General features: G+C 32.5%; 1 protein-coding gene across 5 annotated transcripts in view; it reads right to left on the bottom strand.

Moving 5' to 3' along the window:
* The window catches only part of LOC141534887 (uncharacterized), a 132,356-nt gene that overhangs the window by 62,326 nt on the left and 46,471 nt on the right, over positions 1 to 23,559 (bottom strand). The window contains exon 1 of one of the 5 annotated variants that reach the window (XM_074254504.1): positions 22,690 to 22,820. The exons of the other annotated variants lie outside the window; for them this stretch is intronic. Within the exon in view, the coding sequence (XP_074110605.1) occupies positions 22,690 to 22,729 (40 nt within the window). The 5' untranslated portion in view covers positions 22,730 to 22,820. Of the gene's footprint in view, positions 1 to 22,689; positions 22,821 to 23,559 lie in introns of those variants that run through there. 5 annotated transcript variants of the gene reach the window in all.

Raw genomic sequence — 23,559 nt, 5'->3', positions numbered from 1 at the left:
TTTTTATTTATTAAGAAAAAAAAAATAAACGTTTCGCTAGCGTTTGTAAAAAAAATGTTTCAAACAGTTTCTCCTATCAGTTCAAAAAGAATCACAACTATTAGTAAAACAATTTTTTAAGGTAAAGCACCAAAAGAGAATAGAGGTGGAGATAGGAAATCATCTAAAAATTTTAGCAAATGTCAAAATATTGCAAAGTTTATCCTATAATCACCAGTAACAGAAAGTCATTACACCAGAAATAAATCAAAAAGAATTAATTTATCATGTGAACTGAACATTGCAAAGCTATGGAAAATATTTGATAACACAACTGAAGGTGAGAGTTTAAAAGTTAAAGAATCCATGTTTCTTGATGTGTTTTTAAAACGATTTAATATAGGATTTTCGTCTCCAGCATCAGATGCGTGTAATACGTACACACTTTTGAAAAATAAAATCAAAAGTGAAACTGGTTTACCAGAAAAAAAAAATCTAATGAAGCCACTGAGAATTCACTCTCTGCGAGCGAAAGCTTTCTATGAACTTGTGGCGGTCATGTGACCGCTAATATTAAAACTTATTTAAAAATTACTTTAAAATGCAGTTAAAAATAAAAATTATTTTGTTAGGCATTTAGGCTACAGTTAATACTTAAAGTTGTAAAATGTAGTAAATTCAATAGAATCATTTAGTTTAAAATTTACAGTTGTAATAGGATTAAGTTGTAAATATTTGTACTTAAGATCCGGAGCCTTTTCTCTTCAGCTTATGGGTTTTTCCCATGAGTTTTTTTCCAACTACTTTCCCGAAACATTTCCTGTTTATTACTCTTTTTTCTATGTGCAATAAACCCAAGCGATAGAGGACCCGAGGTCATCGGGCCCGCTGACGTCACGAAGGCTTATTGCCCCTTTACAATTTTTCTCACGCTTTTCTATTTCCCGAAGATTTTCTTCATGTCTCTTCGTAAATCTTCGGGGTCTTCTACCCCACTACTACCCTTTAAACTTCAACTCCGATACCCAAAGAGTAGGAGTGGACACCATTATTCCGACCTAACTCCCTGTCCTGAGTGCACGTAGCTCCGGGTGATATATATTTCTGTCGTGAATCATTTCAATACATAAAGTTGATTAACCTCACGTTTACTTATTAACAAAACTTATCACTGTACCCATTTAAAATCCTACAGTCGTGACCCCGTAAAAAATACAGTAATTTTAGTGCGGTAATTCTGTTTAGTTAAATTCAGTGTAGTTAATTAAACCATTTAAAAAAAAATATAAAAAAAATTTTTTCTTTTTTTTCCTCTCTCGCGTATCGCTAAATTTTTTTAATCGTTATTTTAGTGCAGTTTTGAGTGAAGATTATAAAAATGACCAACGAAGAAAGAGAAGTAACCCTGCAGGCATCAAACCCTAAGATACACGCCGTTACTTCATACGCGCCGCAGCTACCCGAAGCTACTCGCAGCTACAAGAAGATTGTAATAGCTTAAGTTATTGTTTTGATCTTCAACAAGTTCAGCCACTGCCCAAGACTCCGATTCAGGACTCTTTTTATTTGATTTAAATAAGTTTTTATAACTTGTGTATCGTTGACTTGAAGTCTGTTAATCCTAATTTTTATTGTTGGACTGAAGATCAAGCAGAGCGAAGATCAATTGAAGTTGGTTCTGCTGTAATCTCACATCTTGATTTTATTCAAATTCCAACACATATTGAAGTCATAAGGTTATGTAGTGATCAGAACAAGAATTCACACATAGTTCATACTTTAATGTTTTGGCTATCTAAAATTTCACCTACTCATTGACGAGAAATACAGTTAACGTTTCCGGTACGAGGTCATAGTTTCTTACCGGTAGATTGAGTATTTGGACGTGTTAAAAAACATTTAAGGAATCACCCAACTATCGTAACAAAAGTAGACTATCAGAGTCATTATTCATTTCATGGCAGTGTAAAAATGTTAGGTGAAGGATGGCATTTATGTAATATTAAAAGTTTAGGAACACATTTTTCAATAATTAAAGGTATCCAAGATGTTGAAAAAATTTATTTCAAAAAAGTCAGTGTAAAGAATAAACAGGAGTGCCGTATTAAACTTCATGAATACTGTAAATATGGATCTGAATCTGAAGTTTTTAAAAATATCATTAAGAAAAAACAAAGTTTTCAGAGAATTACTCTGTCACAATTAAAATTAGGGCATTTAGTAAGTGAGGCTAAAAAAGACGACGTTAAAAATTTGCTCACTAAATTGTACGGCCAAAATTGGTCCAAGGATCCTAATTTAAGTTGGTATGTTGACGTTTTAAATTGTAGTCCGAATAATTATCTTGTAGAACCAAATGATGACAAACCGTGCGATTGTTTAGATGATGATAGACATTGTTTCCAGGAATAAAATTAGCTCAGTTCATTAAATTAATCATTTTAATTAAAAAATTTTGAAGCTACAATTACTCAAATCAGAGATTATTTGTTAAAACAAATCATCCATAATTATTTTCTTTTTTATTAATCATTTTATCTAGTTTCATATTTTGTTAATAAAAATATTTGTTAACAATGGTTTAAGAATTATAAATGATTGTTTCTAATTTAATAAAATTTAATAAAAAAATGTTGTTAGATAACTATTTTGTCAAATACGTTTGAAACATTTTTTTCTTACTACGCTGGTCGAAAGTACGGGGTTCCCGCTACGATTTTACGGCAGAAAGCCTCACATTTATGCCGTGGTCGAGTCACGCATGCGCTCCACGACGGGGAGCCGAAAAAATGTATTCATGCACTGACAACAAGACACGAGGCGGCAGAAAGTCCGAAAATCGGTAGTCGCGCTCATTCTACTGCTTATGTATACAAGCCTAACCTTACTTGTGATTGTTATGAATGTATCTGTTTTGTTATGTGTCAATGATTTTAGGTGGAAATTAAATTAGTTACAGAAAATGAATATTTATTTTAATAAAATTAGACTTGTTAAATATTTAAATTACAAGAAAAAAAACGAAAAATATTTTTTATTGTGATAGATATTTTCAAATAAATAAATTCATTATTGAACAAAAAATAATTTGAAAAAATACGCAAATAGATTTTTTTCTTAATTTTTTTTATATGCATTTTATGATTATTATTTAATTTTTCTGTTTTTTTTTTTTTTTTTTTTTTTTTTTTTTTTAATTCTTAAAATCACAGTTAATTTACAATATATTTATAACTTTAAATTTAATCAATTAAATTAAGATCTTTTTTTAAAAGAAAGTAGTAACATGATTGATTATATATTAATATCTTTATTGATAGGTGTATTCGATGCCTACCCCCCCCCACCCTTTGTCAGAGAAGTTAGCACCCCATTCAGCCGATTTAGCGTTGAAATCACCAGCTATGATAACATCGCCGTCGAGCTTGCCAATGGTGTCTTCTATGCTTGCCAACTTCTGGCGAACCACACTAATCCTTTCGTTGGGTGAAAGGTAGGGTTAAAGACACTCATCAAGTAGGTCGTGGGAGTCTCAATCTAGACGAAGCCTGCTCCGATTTCGTTGTTCCTGACAGTGACCTTTTTCAAGTTTGCTATACAGATCACTGTTGTGCCAGACTTATCTGCGAACCATGTTTTTCCTATGATATCGATTTGATTTTCAAAGGCGCTGGCGCAGCAGGTTTTGCGCCAAAGCTCACCTATTTAAGTTGCCTTGCACTATGCGTATCATTTCTGCCTTCTTGTGGCTTTTTCAAGTGCTGTGCGAAATGCCTTGTAGGCTCCGGTGCCAGAAAGTTGGCATAAACCGTCCGGGGCATCTTCGTCACATTTCTCCGCCACATTTGTAATAGCAACTGCTTCTGTCTGGTCCCGCACATTGACGTGTTTGGTGTCGAAAACCAAGACATTTAGAGCAGTGAGTTATTTTTACAACTGGGCATTTACGGCAGTTAACCCAGCCGATCTTTATACGAGTCTTGTCAAGGACCTTAATCGCGCTGGTTTCGTTTATCTCGCAGAAGGCTGCTCGATTGCCTCGAGGTGTGGGTTTTTTCAGATTTACCCGTTTGAGCTAAATTGTCAAAATTATTAATTTCTTAGGTTCTATTGTACCATAAATCATCAATTGATTTGCAAATGATTAACAGTTAAATAACTGAAAATTTTGAATCTAAAATTTAGACAAAAAACTCTGAAAAAGACTTTTCTATTTTTTTTTTAATGTTCTTATAAATTCTGATTATTTTAATTTTTTTTATTAATTTAATGTGCATCGAACTAAGATGTAAAAACTAAGATGTATATGAACAACACAAAGAATATATAAAGTTCATATCTTTACACTTCGATAATATGATATTAGTTTTTGTTTACGTAAATTGAGTACCGCGGCACTGTGTGCTTCCACTTGACCTTGACCAAGTACTAGACATTTCCCGTTTAATTGCAGTGCATTCTTTGTTCTTGTGTACTGATTCCGCGAGAGTGGGAACAAAGCTCGGAGTATATTGAGCGACAACGTTGCTAAACATATTCTGAGTTAAATTTGAGGTTATGTTGACTCGAATCAGTATCAAAATATGTGAAAAAAGAGGTTAAAATACTTACAATTATTTAATTGGGTTTGAAACAACTCAAATAAATGTTAATAAGCTATCTTCCGATCGTGAAGTGTTAAGTTTGTTTCATTACAAACATCAGTCTCTAAAAATTAATATTCGAAACAGTGCTTCTAGTGTTATAAGTGATACAAATGCTGTTCAAGCAAATCTTATGATAGTATTAAGAAATTGGAAAATTTTTACTCTGAATATCTATTAATCAGAAATCATTGTAATAGAGAGAAAAAATCGAAAGCACGATGAAGAAATGTTGAAAAAATCACCAAAAAACTTGATAAATTGTTCAATTTAGCGAACTCTATAGCAGTGAAAAATTTACCAAATGAACTTGAATAATTTTTGGTTGAATATCAAAATGGAAAAGTGAATATTCCCTCGCCTGTTACTTCTTCTCCAACAGAAACAATTCATCACGATCAATCTGATATAGAATAAGAGCTCCCGAGTCAAAATATCAAGCGTGATTCCAACTTTTCGAGCGTTTCAAGCGGAACTCCAATTTCTCGAGCGTTTCAAGCGGAACTCCAGCGTTTCGAGCGTATCAAGTGTGATTCCAACGTCTCGAGCGTTTCAAACCTAACTCCAACGTCTGGAGTGTCACAAACGTAACTCCAATTTCTCGGACATTGCAAATGTAAAAATAATGTTTTTAAACCATTAAAAAAATTCATTTTATTTTTTAAACAGTAAAAACATAAATTCAACGTATGATTTTCAACACAGTAAAAATCCACAATGATTTCGAAACTCCAAAAATTTAATAGCGACAGAAATAAGGATTCCTTTTTATCAAGTTAATAATTCTCCTCCAACTTCTTTTCATGATCGGGGTAAAATGCACGCCTCATAAATAAAGCGTTGAGGTAATACTCTATTTTCGACATGCCAAAAAAAAAAACAGTTTTTTTGAAAACGATATTGATTTTTTTTTAATTATATCGCACTTGTGGAATAATATGAGTGTACTGATATTAAGTCAAATAATATGCCAGGCGTATAAAATGTATTTCAATAACAATTATTCTTTTTAATATATTAAATAATAAATAACAACATTAAAAGTAATTTTTTCTGGACGTCGGTGTGTCTGTGTTTCTCAATCCTTGTATGTGACAAGAAGATTCATCGAAAAAATAATCCTACAGGAATAATTTTTAACTTCCCGCTAAGAAAGTCGGGAAGTTATTGTTTTCACCCCGTTTTGCCAAAATCGAGTTTTCATCAGATTTCGACGTTTAGAGTGTGTGTGTGCGCGCGCGCGCGCGCGTGTGTGTGTGTGTGTGTGTGTGTGTATGTCACCCTTTTATAACTTTTGAACGGCTTGACCGATTTCATCGCGATTGATGCCATTCGAAAGGGCTTGGGCAAACTTAGATTTCCTGAAAATTTGAACCGATTCAAAACTGTCGATTTTGAGAAATTGTAAAAAAACTAAAAAAAAAATTTTTTTGAAAAGTGGTTTTTTCGGAATAACTTTAAAACGGCTTTACCGATCAATTCCAAAAACTAATCAGCTCTTAACACCAAAAAACTGCGTCGATCACCGCCAGTCCGGTCAAAATCGGTTGATTTGTTCGTGAGTTATCGTGAACGAAAGAAAACCGAAAAAAGTATTTTTTCGGGGTTACTCTGAAATTTTTGGTTCGATCAATTAAAACCTGAAAATAACTTATGAAGATGATGAAACTGCGTCGAATACCGCCAACCGCATGAAAATCGGTTTATCCATTCAAAAGTTATTGTGATTTGAAAATTCCAAAAATAGTGATTTATTATACTCCTATCAAACTTTTGAGCTCGAAGAGCTCAAAAACATAATAAGTGCAATATCGAGCGTTTAATTACGAAAGTAGCGGGAAGTTGCAGGGATAGCCGTGAAACGCTCGAGAAATTGGAGTTACGCTTGAAACGCTCGAGAAGTTGGAGTTACTCTTGAAACACTCGAAAAGTTGGAATCACGCTTGATATTTCGACTCAGGAGATAACCAATGAAGATAATAAGAACGACAAGAACGACATTGGTTACCTTTAAATCAACAATATTTCTTGTATGATTATAAGTTTTTAAATTTTATCATTAATAATTTTCCAGTGATTGAAAACGTTTTAGTGTGATTCGGGTAGATTTTTTTTTGTTTTTCAAATTTATTTTGTATAAAAATTATTCTCAACCTCATGTTGAAAACTGAATTTAATAATATTTCTTAACTTTTAAAATAGAACTTACAAACTGATAATAATTTCCTATACTCCTTCATCATTATTTCAATATTTTTGTGAATTAGATATTTACTAAATTTGTATATGAATTTGAAGCCTAAAAATTCATGTCATTTGGAGAATAATTGCACGACTCAAGATGCGAAGCATCAGAGTGTGCTTTACGATCGAAAAATTTTTTTCGTCTCATTTTGGCGGCTATTTTTATTATTTTAACTTACATTTAAAGTTCTCGTGACCACTTTTTGGAGTCTAAAATTTTTGCAAAAATGAAAATGTCTGTGCTGTCAAAAAATTACTCCCTATTATACTTTGAATGAATCACATGCTGTATATGGAATCACAAATGTTTGATTTTATTACATTTATTAATTCAACAACAGAAATATTTTTTTGTAGGCTTAAAACTATCTCAACACTCAGTTTCATCAAGTTTTTGTAGTTTTACATCACATTCCAGTCGGTTGAAACGAACTTATTCGGATTTTGAAGAGGAACTTCCTGTTTCTCCTAAGATCGAGAAAATGTACAATTTAACTCTAGAACTAGTATCAGCCCTAGATCGTATTCAAACTAGTAATAGAAATGCAATGTATATTATTTCAGCTGTTTTCACGAGTCTTGGGCTAGATATTGACAAATATAACGTACGTTATCTATCTATTCGTACTGCTCGTATTTCCAAGAGAGACGAAATCGGTGATTTAATGAAAAAAGAAGAAATTACAGAGTCTTGTGTAGTTCTCTAGGATGGAAAAACCCTTTCTCAAGGACAAGAAGTTTTAAGAGCAGAACGGCTTCCGATTCTCATTTCAGGAACAAATAGAGAAAAAATTCTACATGCTTCGTTTCTTCCTTACGGCACAGGTATGAGTAAAGCTTCAGCAATTTTTGAAACTCTGATGGAATGAAATATTTGCGACACTATTAAAGCAATGTGTTCTGAAATAACAGCGGCAAATACTGGTAAATTATTAAATTGTTTAGATGAATTTTTGAGTCTTTATTTTTTATTAATTTTTTTAATCAAAACATGGAATTTTTCGAATGTGATAACAACGGTGCTTGTACTTTACTAGAAAAAAAACTTGGACGTAATCTATTGTATCTTGCTTGTCGTCATCATACCTCTGATCTAAATGTACCTATTTTTAAACGGTTTAGAGATAATTGGAATAATATTGATATTTCCGTTTACGAAATCGGTAAAAACAATGTAAAAATTGTTGTAATCTTGAGCGACAAAAAAAATATTCTTGATTTTATTGAGAATCAAATAAAGGTATAAATAATTTCAATTTCTGATCAACAATTTCACACGCAAACAATTTAATCTTTACCTTCAACACTTGTGAACTAGTTTTTAATACTGTTTTGCGTGGAGGATTGAGAACAGATACGAAATGAAGACTTTTTAATTTTATACCTCTTTCAATTTAGACATTTTAGGACTATTTTCGTTTTAACATTTGAAAATTTCATTTGTTTTAGCGAAATTAAGAAATTTATTTACTGATTAGAGTATTTTTCATACATCTCTATTACTGCTCAAAGAGTTACATTAACTGCTAAAAGTTATTATATCTTTCTCACTTTCTTATTTTTTTTTCTGTTTTTCATTTAGAACCATCATTTAATGGATGACTATGAAGAATTTTTATTGCTAAATAGTGTCTTTTTGGGTGGTGCTAATAGTCAAGATGTAACATTTGAAGCTCATGGTACTTGTAACCATGCAAGATGGCTCTCGGAATCTCTTAAGTGTTTAAAAATATATTTATATGGTAAGCAATTCAAAGTATCAGCAGCGGTATAGAATATTCTCCGTGAAATATGTGTTATTTATTGTGTTATTTTATGTAAAAATATGGTTCAGTGCTCCAAACGGTATAAAAGCACCAAATTCAGACTGACAACTAATGGAAGATCACCTTGAGTATCGAAAAATTCATCCAGACATTGCCAATGCAGCACTTGAAAAACTAATCAGACATTTATGGTATTTGTACGAATAGCTAGCTTGTTTGGCCCTCTTTAATGATACGGTATTACCGAAAAAAAGATAAAAATTGTTGAAAAAATAAATAGTAACGTAGCTTTTACAAAATCACATAAGCAGTATTCAGTGCTATATAATATAATTTCCTCACTTGCTGATAAAAACATCAATGATTTTGTGACTTCAAATTCATCGTTCATTTTCAATCAGTTTGACCTTCCTTATGAATTTGTAAATACTGAAATACACACATGGGAATCAGATCCTGATTACCAAAAATGTCTTGAAACATTTAAAAAGTTGAAAGTGGTGAACGATATTGTTGAAAGAGGAGTTGCTCTTACTCAGAAATTTAATGAAGTTTTAACTCATAATGTAGATAAAAGGCAGAATATTTTCCAAACCGTACAGAATCATCGCACACAGTATCCATTGTGTACAAAATCAACGTACTCGAAGAAAAAAATTTCTTAAAATATAATATTTGTATTATTAGTAAATATATGGGGCATTCCATGCCAAATCACCGAGTTTTTTTTTTCGACCCCTTTCGATTTGGCTAAAAATGTGGTATTATTTTCTACCCTACCAATAACATTTTTCTAAATTTTTTCAGATTTTTTAACCCAACCCAAAAAAAGTTACGAATTTAAAAAAAACGCTCTTTTTTTTTCAAATAGCTATAACTTTGACACAAATTGACCTTCTGGCACTTTTCTTTTGTTTATTCTTGTTTGAAATGTAGTTTCTAGAAAAAAAATTCAAAAAAATTTTCAGTAGTAAAGAACAATAAAATGTTTTCGTTTTTTCAAGAAAACCATTATTGTTTCGAAGTTCGACACATTGGATTTTTAATTTTTTTGTCTCAAAAAAAACTTCAACTAAAACCGTATTTAACCCCACTATTCCCATTTTGTGCCCACTTATTCTTCTAATTTTTTTTTTTCGATTGAAAAAAAAGGTTTTTCAAATTTTGCTTATTTTCTCAAACTTTGCACTAAAACGATTTTGGTTGAATTTTAAAACCTCAAAAGTCAAAAAGAATGAAGCAAAAAAAAACATAAACTGTATTAATAAGAGTAAAATTATTTTTGTTAACTTCAAATATTTTTTTTAGGTAAAGTGTTCTCTATTTTTTAATTTTTTTTTTAGTTTTGTCTTTTTCCGCGAAATAGTTGCTCTAAAAACTTTTTCATTTAACGAATTTGTTACCAATTGTTCGTATTGTCAATAGTAGAAGAAAATTTACCATTGATAATGTAGGTAACTTTTCATTGTTTTTTAAATCTTATTAAGGTTATGTTTTTGAATGACATTAGTGTTTTTATTGCACTTCGTTGAAATTGATTTCTTTTATCAAAGAAAATTATCATGCCGAAATTTGCTGATCGTTGTTCTAACCCTTCGAATCTTGATAAACACATTAAAAAATCGTCTTTACGTAATCTGCCTGTAAACTTGGCTCTTCATATCCGTTTATCTATCAGTGATCGTATATGTAGTGCATGTCACAAAAAATTACTTTGTCAATACACTGGAGCTTTATCTGATGAAACTGATAATGATTTTAATAAGAGCATTGAAAGTGAAGAAAATTTGAACTACGAATTAGTTCATCTCGACTAATCCCCAGATACTGTTCTGTTAGGTATACATCTTAAATATTTCATTTGTTTCAGTATATACGTCCTCTGATTTTCTAGAACCATCATCAAGTGGCGGAGAATTAATTATTCATCAAATTAGTTCATCAATGTCTGAATTGAGTCTTGGTATCACTCTTCCTACTATAAATGAAGCATTGACATTATTAAATCAATTTCCAGTTTCTGCACAAGGAAGAACTTCTGATACTTATTTAAAACAGAAGGTTACTCGTGTGGCTAGAAATCTGCGAAAGGCTTTAGGTGTAAAAAATCAAAAAAATGATGAATTTAGCAATGCCGATGCTACTGAAATTATTAACGGCTTGAGTGATAAATTTAAAGATGATAATTCGAGTAGATCCACACGTGTCCAAATTTTGACCCTTCTACCATTGAGTTGGAGCGTTTCTAAGGTTTTGGAAGTGATGGGTGCAAGTGAGCATATAGTACGAATAGCCAAAAACCTTGTTGTCGCTGATGGAATATTATCAGTACCTGAAAAAAAAAACTGGTAAGATATTAAACTGCAAATAAATGAATTACTAAACTTCTTCACATGATGAAAATGTTCATAAATTCTGTGATGTAATAAAATTTTCAGGCCGTGAGCTTTCGGATGAACTAGTGTCACATGTTACAAATTTTTATAACGACGATGAAATGAGTAGTATGATGCCAGGAAAAAAAGATTTCATTTCAGTTCGTCACGATGGTGGTACTAAAGTTCAATTTCAGAAACGTTTAGTACTCTGTAATTTAAAAGAGTTGCATAAAATTTTCAACTCAAGATATTCAGATGTCAAAATTGGATTTTCGTCGTTTGCATCTCTACATCTGAAGCATTGTATTTTAGCTGGTGGTTGTGGCACTCATACAGTTTGTGTTTGCTCTATCCATCAAAACATTAAATTAATGATCTTAGGTAAGTTGAAACATGAAGAATTAAAATTGATAGCATTCATATGAATTATTTTATTTACAAAAATTACCATTCTCAACATTTGTAATTAATTTAATCATCTTGATAAATTTTTATTCATACCGTCAACAGGTGCCAACTGTTCACGATTAACTGAAGGGACTGATTTATTTTTAAAAACCTACAATGATTGTTTGAGTGATGTTGTATGTCAAGCACCATCACCTGAGTGTTTTTTTTTAATTGTTCTTATTGTCCAGGCGTTGAAAACTTGAAGAAACATTTATTTACTAAGATGGAAAACAATGAAATTGATGAAATTCAATACAAACAATGGGTGTCTACTCCACGAGTAACCCTTGAAACGACAATAAAGAATACAAATGATTTTGTTGATGATTTCAGTGAAAAATTGAAGGCTCTTTTGCCACACAATTTTATTGCAAAAGAGCAAGCAGCATACTTAAGACAAGTAAAAGAATCTTTAAACGAAAATGAATTCATAGTTATCGTTGACTTTGCTGAGAATTATTCGTTCGTTGTTCAAGATGCTGCACCAGGATTTCACTCGAATAACGATCAAGCGACGGTTTATACTGTAGTTATTTATTATAAAAAAGATAATGAACTTAGGCATCAGAGTATGGCGATTATATCTGATTGTTTAAATCATGATGCGATTTCTGTTCATCTTTACTCTGGGATCATCATTGATTTCATTAAATCTCTATCTTCTGACGTTTGTAAAATCTTTTTTTTCTCAGACGGCGCGCCTCAGCAATATAAGAATTTTAAACATTTTGTTGATTTATCTTATTATAAGGAAGATTTTCAATAACAGTCTAGTGGAATTTCTTCGCTACGGCAAACGGCAAAGGGCCATGTGATGGGATAGGTGGAATCTTAAAACGAATGGCCGCACGTGCTAGTCAACAGTTGCCACTTCATCTACAGATATTAACACTGATACAATTATTTGAGTGGTGCTTAATTAACTTACCAAATATAAATATGAAGTTCTCAATAATTGAAGAGTATAATTCAATGAAAAAACAATTGGAAGAACGTTTCAAAAGTGCTAAACCGATACCACCAACACAAAAAATTCATCGAATCACACCGTTATTGAATTCTGTTATGGAGGTAAAGTCCTCTTCTTCATCACAAAAGTCCCAGCAACACTGTGTGATCAAGAAACCAAGCAAACAATCGCTGAATCAACGCAAATAATTAGAATATTGAGATTATATAAATTATAAAACACTATACTTAAATAAAATAATTTTACTTTTATTAATACAGTTTATGTTTTTTTTAGTTTAATTTTTTAACTTTTGAGGTTATAAAAGCCAAACGAAATCGTTTTAGTGTAAAGTTTAAGAAAATAAGCAAAATTTGAAAAAACTTTTTTTTTAAGTGAAACTTCTTTAGAATCGTTGTGATTTCCAACCGGATGCAACAAAAAAAACGACAGGTAAGAGACACAAGTCTAAAAATGTCTAGGATGAAGCCAGGAAAGAATGAGACAGAATTATACATACTATTTTATATTATCGGTTTCTTCTCTTTGTGCCATACTTCGTAGCGTCTCCACTCCCGTCTTCTAAACATAGTCGCCTGTAATTTGTGAGCCAGAGCGAGAGAGCAGATGTCGGTGTGTGTGTGTACATTGCACACTGTTTAATACGTGCTTGTATTTGAGCATTTATACATGAAAATTTGATCAAATATGCCCCAGAGGTATCGCGAATTCTCAAAAAGAATTATGATAAAATTCCGATCATTTCAAGTAGGGATTTTAACATAAATTTTGCATCAGATACAACACTTCCTTTGATTGAGTTTCTCGATACAACATTTAATCTAAAAATGTGTAACAATCGCACTCAATTAACTACGAGATCAAAAACGGTAATAGATGCAATATTTCAAAGATGTATCAACCAAATTGAAACTAAAACATTTGTATTGTATTTTAGTTATCATAAGCCTCTTGGATCATTTGTTGAGACTGAAAATATGGAACTTGAGCAATAGATTATGTAACATATATTAAATAAAATATAAAATATCTTTTAAATTAATCAAAATACTTTTATTTTTAAACAATTAAACTTTGTAATTATCCTACCCATGTTATATACATTCATCTCATTCTTTTGTCGATTTACTGAAGTTTCACTTCTATCGTGTGAGTAAGTATATAAACACGCATCTTTTTTTGCTCCATCTGTGAAACATTTTTCTACTGTATTTTTGCCTTTGGGCTTTTTTGTTTCAGAATCACCGCAAGCACCAAATTGCGATCAACAAGCTGAGATATAAATTTTTCAATTGTGAGTCTTGTGGATTGCATAAGGTTTAGTTAAGAATTGGCCAACATTAAAGAGGTTAGGTTTTAGTGTACCGTGTAAATATCTTGTTAGCCAAGTTGACATCATTGTTCTGATATCAGTGACATCAGTTATTATCCTAGCAATAAACTGATATTTACTCTGATGGTAAATTAACATCGCAAAGATTAAACTGATATAAACCCAGACGATAAGTTAACATCGCTATTTGACATTTCTACGTACAACAAAAACTAAATTCTAGTGATTTATAATTTTCTAATCTTATGGTATGTTCTTAGTGTCAGACATCTGTGTAAGGTGTAACAAACCCGTTAAGTCGCCAGTAACTTGTCGCATCTGTAATCAGCATTTTCATCCTATTTGTGCAAAAGAGTTCATTAAAAACAAGCCATTGATAAATTGCTGCAGAAAACAGTTAGCCTATCTACTCGAGACCTTAGACAAAACTAGAAAAGTAGTGAATAGGACAGTTTTATTGAAGCAAACGAGATCCAGGGTTTCATCTGCTCCAAATTTGAAATCGGCAGCGTCTTCACCATCTGCTTCAACGTCTGCTGTATCTTCATAAACACAACTAGTGTCTCCAACCTCTCCGTTTTCACCGTTATATCAGAGTGCTGAATCAGTTTTTCTTTCACCTATTGCACCATCAACAATGGCGAAACTACCGGATGGATGGGCAGAAAAAAACACTTTATGAGAAAATGACGGCTCTTATGGAAAAGTTATTAGATTCTGAACTATCTACTGCTAAACGACTTGATGATGTTAAAACTCAGATTACAATGTTGAAAGATGAACAGTCTGCCACAACTGAGAAATTGACAGAAGTCACATAAAATGGGAAAGTAAATGCTGAGGCTATTTCTCAGCTTATTGTTGATTTTGAGAAGATAAAGGCTGATATGGCTGCTGATAAAGTGTCAGTACATGGTCAGTTGTCTACACTTAAAAGTTCAAATCCAGCAAGCAGTGAAACTCCTAGTCAATCGGTGCTTCAAACTCCACAGAGTTCGTCTGAATTAATTTTCTCTGGTATTCCAAATCAGGTTGCTGATAAATTATCTCCTAGTGATATAACGACCGCTGTTCTCTCAAATCTAAACTTAAATCATCTTACTGGAGATGTGCTGAACATCCGTAAATTTGAGAACAAATCTACGTCGAGTAGCCCCACTGATGATCGATCCGCACGTCGTTCTCACTCCTTCCTAGTCTCCATGAAATCATCTCAAATAAGGGACTTTATTATTGAATCTAAACGGAAATTGAGATCTTTTCCAGTCAAAAAAGTCTTTCCCAGGATTATAGATGATAACTTTGAAGGAAACATTTATATAAATGAATTTGTAACAGTTTTACCTGCTCAGGTTGGCCCCTAATCAATTTTATAAATAAATAAACAAAACTAACAACAATATAATTATTAGGGCGCCACCAAGATTTTTAATCACGGTTCCTGGAACCGGTCCAGAGCTGAGAAAACTTAATCTTAGGGTAGAGAGAGTGGAGGAAGGTGCTGTTGAATAATAAATAATTAATTAACAAGGTTAATCAACATTTATTAACAATAAAAAAAACTTAACAGTGTTTGACTTAAAATTAGTTAACAAAATTCATTCACTCACACACTAACCACACTTAACAATATCTTATTCTCGACGAGCCCCTTTCGGCGTCTACTCGTCGATTTCTAACACGTGCCCCTTTCGGCGTCTACACGTGACGGGCCTCTTTCGGCGTCTACCCGATTTCTAAACCTACAATCACCCGCACAGAGACGAATCATATACCGGGCTCGTTGACTCGGCTCACAAGAGTAACACCCCAGCGACGAAACATAGACCTAGATACTCCTGCAGCTTATACACACTTTACTACAGAACAACAGCCCAGCGACGAAACATAGACCTAGATGTTCTGCAGCACACTCTCATAACCCGCTCCAGCTACAGCAGTAACAGCCCAGCGACGAAACATAGACCTAGATACTCTGCAACTCACACATAACCCACACTTGTCTCACACTCACACTACTAACTAACTTTAATTAATTTTTACTTTATAAATTTTACTTTAATAAAAATTGACTGTAACTAATTTCAATTAAACATTCCAAATCAAATTATTCAATCATTAGTAAATTAATAAAACGACAATTTTCAATTTACAATCAATTTCTAACTAACTATTACAGTTCTCAATTTTCCAATTGTTAATTGTAATTATTTTAAAATATTAGACGGATTAAAATTCCTCAGTAACCTATTGTCATGGTCTTAAGAATATAACAATAACTACTTAGACAATAGGTCTTAATACCTTCGATTAACTTTTGATAATTAAATAAATCACAATATAACTTCTACGATCACGTTCAAAATTATTAACATAAGTTTAATTAATTAATTCTGACTAAATTTTTACGGTGACAATTTTGACCCAATAGCTGATTTCTTGGACTTAATGTCCATGCCGATAATGATCAAATTCAGTAATTTTAATTTAACTACTCCACGGACTTAATTCCCAAAATTACTAAATTTGTCGTTAATGAATAAAATAGTTTTACAATATAAAATATTCTCATTCAATAATTCTTAATAAGATATTCTTAATAATTAATTCTTAATATAAAATTCTTAATAATTTTCCAATCATTTTATCAATTGTAAAAAATTCGACACAAGTCGAAATATTCAAATTTTAATTGCTAGAACATTCGCTAGCTGTTTTGCTTGACCTTGGGTATTGGAACTTACTGCGACACAAAAACTGACGCTTGACCAAAATTCCACGAATAAAAATTTGTCGATTTTTTCCAATGACAAAAATCAATCAATTTTACTAAGTTAATTGTTATAAAAATTACAACAATAAAATTAACGAAATTTTCGGATGTTAATTAATTAATTGATAATTTTTAGTTATTAAATTTTCCCGCAAGGTCGATTGAGAGATTTTTGGGTATAAGCCCCCATGAAAATCACTAAATCCAAAACTAGCAAATGTTCCACAATTAATGTATTAATAATCGTCGATTAAACGATCCGTAATAATTAAATAGGAGAAGTAACTGGGCATTCGGTAAACCGCGGTCCACTTCTCTCCCACAGAGCAACAATTGATACCTTGACGAACAAAACGATGATCCAACTCACTCGTTGAGGATGAAGTCCTAGTTGTAGTTGGCTTCCTTCGTCTCGTCACTACTCCGGGGATCAGTCCTTCTTGATTTCCGTGGCACTCAGTCTGGCGGTCACACTACTTCTCCCTTTTCCACTGCACGGCTCACCTATTTTAACCCAAACTCACCCCCTCCTATTCTCCCTTTAGGCCCGAAGATCGAGACACGCCAATGCTATGTCAAATAATTATCGATATCCGGTGACTTATCGATTAAGGGTAATTTTACCCTGTTACAAATTTTTGCCATCTGAAACATATAAGCTACTGATGAAAACAAGAGGAAAAGCCAAAGTTGCCACATATAAGTATGTCTGGGCTCGAAACAACCAAATATTTGTTAAAAAAGATGAAAATTCAGACAAATTCACGATAAACTGTGACTTTGATCTTAATAAAATTAAATAGCAACAAATCGATTCAACAATTCACTCTAGAGACAAAGCTTCCTCGCCTTTAACCATTTTAAGTTGAAATATAAATAGTTTTATAGGTCACGTGGCTCAATTCTTAGCCTTAGTAAATGACATCAAGCCTGACATTATTTTTCTGGTTGAGACGTGGCTCAAACCTTAGTTAGATAACAGTGTTTTCTCGGTTCCTGACTATACCGTAGTACGCAGAGATCGTGGTCTGATTCATGACAATACTGGACGTCACATCCAAGGAGGTGGCATCGCTTGTTTGGTTCGAAATTCTTTTAAAGTCAAAGTTCTGCATATTTCAACTACTGAACATATAAATCAACCTGAATTCTTACTGACAGATGTCACACTGAATACTGGATCTCATCTCTTATTATCGTGTATATATAGAAGACCGAAAGGCCTCTTATTGCATGAATTCTTCGATGCATTCACTAAACTGTTCCCTAATTTCAATAATATTATCATAGCAGGAGATCTAAATTGTAACTTATTGGATAACAGCTATACTACTAATCATCTGAAAAATTTTATCGCTGAGTCATCATTGTATTGTGTTCCTTATGGTGCTACTTTTTACAAAAACAATTGCGATTCTTGGTTGGATGTAATTATATTGGATAGTGAAATCAAATTGGTTTCATTTACAAAATCTGATGCCCCATTTATTGACGGCCACGACTACTTAGTATGCAAGTACCTGCTTAATAATGTTGATTTTACCCCAAGGACATTAATATACAGGAACCTAAAGAATTGTGATCATATTGCCTTGTCAACCTCTCTTCTTAACATGCTAAAAGTCAATAAAGAGGTCATTCAAAGCTCAAATCTGAATGAACTGCTGGATTTTTTCTTAAAAAGCATCTTGTCTACTCTTTACTCATATGCACCGTTGCTTACGAGCAGGACTTCCTGACCGAGTAATCCTTGGTTCACTCGTGAATTAAAATTAAAGTGCAAAGAGCGAGATAAACTTTACAAACTTGCCAAAAAACATCGGGATCAAAATCTGCTTGCTCGTTACCGTCTGATTAGGAAAGCACTAAAGATTCAGCTAAATTCTGCACGTGAAGATTATTTAAAAACAGTATTATTGAGTAATTCACCTGGATCTTCAGTTTGGAGCAAACTTAAGCACCTTGTACTAACTAATTCGAACCCTTCGTCTCCGTTGAATTTCTTTGATCCTTTGGAGCTAAATGAGTTTTATGCAAATATCGTCAGAAGGCATCCATCTTGTGAAAATGAATCTTTGGCGTCACTTCACCTGGAATCTACCCGACAAGTTGAATGCTCGTTTAATTGGTCCGAGATTGACATTGTTGATGTCACAAAAGCGGTACGATTGACGCTAGCTAAATCCAAAGGGAAAAGTCCTGATGGACTAGATTTGAGATGGCTGAAAGACCATTTGCCGCAAGTAACACTTTTCCTTATTGCTTTGTTCAAGAGATCTCTTGATACCGCTGTATTCCCAGACATTTGGGAATATATTTATATAATACCTTTAAATAAAGTTACACCGCCTAGATCTCTGTCAGGCACTTGGCTGGTAGCTAACTTATCTCATCTGGCGAAAGTATTTGAAAGAATTATTGCAAATCAAGTGACCACTTATTTAGAAGAAAATGAACTTCTGGATCCCTGTCAGTCCGGTTTTCGAAGGCACTATAGCACTCAGTCAGCTTTGCTCAGGTTTACTGATGACATTAGACAAGCTATGGACAAAAATCAATTAACCCTGCTAGTCTTGTTTGACTTGAGTAAGGCATTCGACTATCTTGATCCGAAAACTATACTAATAGCTCTTTATGAACTTGGTTTCTCATCGGATACGATTGCATGGTTCCTTTCATATTTATCAAACCGGTCTCAGTCCATTCTTAATGACCATGGAACACCGATTCAGCTCCTTACAACATCATCAGGGATACCCCAGGGTTCAGTACTTGGTCCGACTTTATTCTTAATTATAATAAATTCAGTGGTGAGATGGCTAACTTACTGCAAGCATAGGCTATTTGCAGATGATACTTACATCTATCAACATTTCTTTATTTACCAGTTTGAGGAAGCTGTTAGACAAGTAAATTTAGATGCTCAATCGATTGCAAATTGGGCGAATGCCCATGGATTGGAGTTAAATTTGTTGAAAACGAAGGCAATGATCCTCGGCTCAAATGGTAGGTTAAGACAATTGCAAGAATTTGATTTTCCACCAATCAAAATAAATAGCGTTTTTATACCATATACAGATTCTGCTAAATGCCTAGGAGTCTACATAGATAGAAGCTTGTCTTGGAATACTCATGTCTCTCATGTTGTTCGCAAAGTAAACTCAGCTCTACATTGTTTGAAAGTGCGTAAAAATATCTTCACAAATGAACTTAGAAAGATATTAGTCACTGCTACTATTCTACCACTTGTGGATTATTGTTCTGCAGTCCTAGTGGATGCGACAGCTGAGAATTACAGGAAGCTGCAACGTGCATTAAATTCCTCGATACGTTTTATATTTGATCTCAGACGAGATGTACATATCAGTCCGTATCGTAAAGACTTGAGCTGGTTATCAGTCAAATACCGTAGAATGTACTTCATGACCTGCCTCTTGTATAAGTTGCTTAGTGTTGGCAAGCCAAACTATCTACGGAACTTGTTTGTTGAAGAAGCAGATGTAAGACGCTTGGATAGGCTAGCAACTAAGAAGCACATTTCTTTTGAATTACCACGCTTTACGACGACTTATCTGTCACTCGTTTTTGGTGACTATGATAAGAGTATGGGAAGAATTACCTAGTGATATTGTTAACTCAAATGGTATTGAAGTATTTAAAAACAAAGTTTTTTATTATTTTCCACAGTTAGACTTTTAAACTGATTGTTAAGTTTATAATTGTTTTAGTGAAGCTGAGTAAATTGTTAAATCGAAAATCATAAATTATAAATTATGATCGCTATGTATTTTTGTATTATTATGTAATATTTTATAGTTGCCATTTGGCCTGTGCCTTGGCATTAATAAATCTAAATCTTGAATCTTAAATCGTGTGTGAATCGCACACACGCCTTTTTTTTTATCGAGAAAAAAAATTAAAAGAATAAGTGGGCACAAAATGGGAATAGTGGGGTTGAATACAGTTTTAGTTGAAGTTTTTTTTGAGACAAAAAGATTGAAAATCCAAAGTGTCGAACTTCGAAAAAACGACGATTTTCTGGAGAAAACTAAAATATTTTATTGTTCTTTACTTCTGAAAATTTTTTTGAATTTTTTTCTAAAAACTACATTTAAAAACAAGAATTAATAAAAAAAAGTCTAAATGTCGATTTGTGTCAAAGTTATAGCAATTTGAAAAGAAAAGAGCGTTTTTTTTTTAGTAAATTCGTAACTTTTTTGGGTTGAGTAAAAAAATGTGAAAAAATTTAGAAAAATGTTATTGGTAGGATAGAAAATAATACCAAATTTTTAGCCAAATCGAAAGGGGTCGAAAAAAAACTCGGTAATTTGGCACGGAATGCCCCATATTTACTAGGATGTGCCAAAATGTAACTGTCATGAGAAACCTTTTAAAATTAATATTTCAAGTTCCCCTTTTAACAGCACCTGTGTTTAAGCATTTTCTAAGATATTTCGGAGTTAGAGAATTTATTTAATTGTCATAGAAATTTTAACAGGAAATTCGATTGGGCGCTTCCGAACAAATTTTGAATTTTTAGCGAAAGTGACCAAACTAAGCTTCTGTTAAAAAAATCTATGAAAATTAAATTTATTTTTTCACCCCAAAATATCTCAGAAAAGGCCTAAACGCAGCCCCTGTTAAAAGCGGGACTCAAAATTTTAATTTTAAAACGTTTATTACGGAAGTTACATTTTGAAACACCCTAATATTTACTGTGATTTAATATTTTGTTATCCCTTACATTTTTATAATGTGTTAAGACCATCGTTAAATAAATTGTTTAAATTTTTTGTGATGAAATTGTTTCTAGGTGTAAATTTTTTTTTAATAGCTATCCATTTCACCTAGATAATTTGAAGTTCTAAATAAAGAATTAATAATTTTGACAATTTAGCTTAAGAAAACCATTAAAATTCTATACTACTTCAACTAAAAAGCCTAATATCTTACGAAATATAAAAGTTAGCGATTTAGTTCAGTGTAACTTTTTTGTAGCGAATTAAATTTCCTACAAGGTGTTTGCTTACATTCTTCATGTATCAATTTAGACCAATTCCGACCGGTCTATTTTGAGGAATCTTAAAATAACTATCAAAAAAATTTTTTTAGACAAGTTTTTTGTGAATAACTTTTTAACGGCTCGATCGATCAATTCCAAAAACTAATCAGCTCTTAACATAAAAAAACTACGTTGATCGCCGCCAGCCCGCTCAAAATCGGTTGATTCGTTCGTAAGGCCTAAACACAGCCCCTGTTAGAAGCAGGACTCAAAATTTTAATTTTAAAACGTTTCTCTCGGAAGTTACATTTTGGCACACCCTTGCAAATATATTTACTAATAACACAAATATTGTTTTTTAATCAATTTTTTTTTTTTCGAGTATGTTTATTTTGTACACAATGGATACTGTGTGTGATGATTTTGTAAGGTTTGGAAAATATCCTGCCTTGTATCTACATTATGAGTTAAAGCTTCATTAAATTTCTGAGTAAGAGCGACTCCTCATTTCTGGCCTGGACCTTTTATTTATGTGATTATTATAGCTAATGTTTATTGTAACTTTCAATGGGCAATCACTTTAACATTCCTGTGGATTTCTTCCAAAAATAAATAATTATCAACATGAAGGAAAAAATTTGAAATAAGCATTGAAAGTTTCAGTTACCGTAGTTGCAGGTCTCATAAGTAAAGTTTAAATTGGCCTAGCTTAAAGTTTGTTGTTATCTATAATTCTATCAAATTTTAGATCTGTAGGAATTGTATTTGAAAAATGTAAATTTTTCGACAATTATTTGTAACAGGGAAAATCGAACTTCCCATGGTCGCTATCGACCACTTTATTGACGCCACGGTAAATAAGGGTTTTCCCTTACGCTTGATTTTGACAAGTAGTTTCGACTTGTCACCGGGCATGCAAATCGAAAGTCCCCACTGCTGTCCCCGAAGCGGGGTCGACAATAGGAAACTTCGAGAACTCGGAGTTGAGGGTTATAAAAGAGCCAGCAAGAAAAACATCGAGGCTTTTTTAGCCAGTGACGTTTCTTGAGAGAGTCGTCCTTTTGGCAAAACAGTTGAGTCAACGCAGTGATGTGTAATAAATTCTATCATCGAGATTCAGTATCTATCAAGAAGGAAGTTAATTTACGAACCTGAATTTGGAAACCTTTTACTTGGAGCCAGATAGTTCATTGAAAAGAGAGAGACTAACCAGCCGCTGATTTCGCCAGTTTTGACCAGAGCAGCAGTCACCGTTTGAAAAATTGGAAAAGTTAAGTCAGGTATTTTTACGATTATTTAGGCCAAATCTTAATTTGGAAAATTGAGAGGCTGGAATAATTGTAATAAATTTTTATCAATTAATGATCGCTATTGTCTCAGATGTCAATTTTATATTAGTAGATTCTTTTGTCCGTAAATTATTCATCAATGTCATTTAGTTAGTTCGTTACAAGCCTTTTAGTTATGAGAAATTATTTAGCTTAAATTTTCTTGGTAAAATTTGAAATAGTAGAAGCGATTGAATAATTTAAATAGTCAAGGTCATTTTGGAATATATGTAGTTGAATATTTAATAAAGCTTGTTAAATTTATAGAATTTTAAATTTGGAATTTTGTAAAATTAATTTTAGACCGTTCGGCTGAATTTAATTAATTTAGTGAATTAATTTACTGGGAAATTTGATTAATAAATTTAGTAAGGATATTTTGATTAATAAACTTAGTTAAGGAAATTTGATTAATGAATTTAGTTGAGAAATTTTAGTTGATAAATCGAGCAATTAATTAAAGAAGTAAATTTGATATTGAAAAATTTTAAGCATAAAATTTTGTGATTGATGATAAAATAAAGAATTTGAGAAATTTAGTAAATTAGGCCTGCCACACCCTCCTGACAACCTCACCAGACGAAAAGCTACCAAACCCACAAAACTTACACATACTCACAGACAACATACACAACATACAAAAATTCACTTACCTTCCTCGGATCAACATAGCCCCACGTTGGGCGCCAAATT

Source organism: Cotesia typhae, unplaced genomic scaffold (assembly GCF_013202065.1).
Source record: "Cotesia typhae breed Kobodo isofemale line unplaced genomic scaffold, CoteBio_Ctyphae scaffold_13, whole genome shotgun sequence".
NCBI lineage: Eukaryota > Metazoa > Arthropoda > Insecta > Hymenoptera > Braconidae > Cotesia > Cotesia typhae.
The sequence above is the reverse complement of the archived record's forward strand: the minus strand, read 5'-3'. Positions and strand labels throughout refer to the sequence as shown.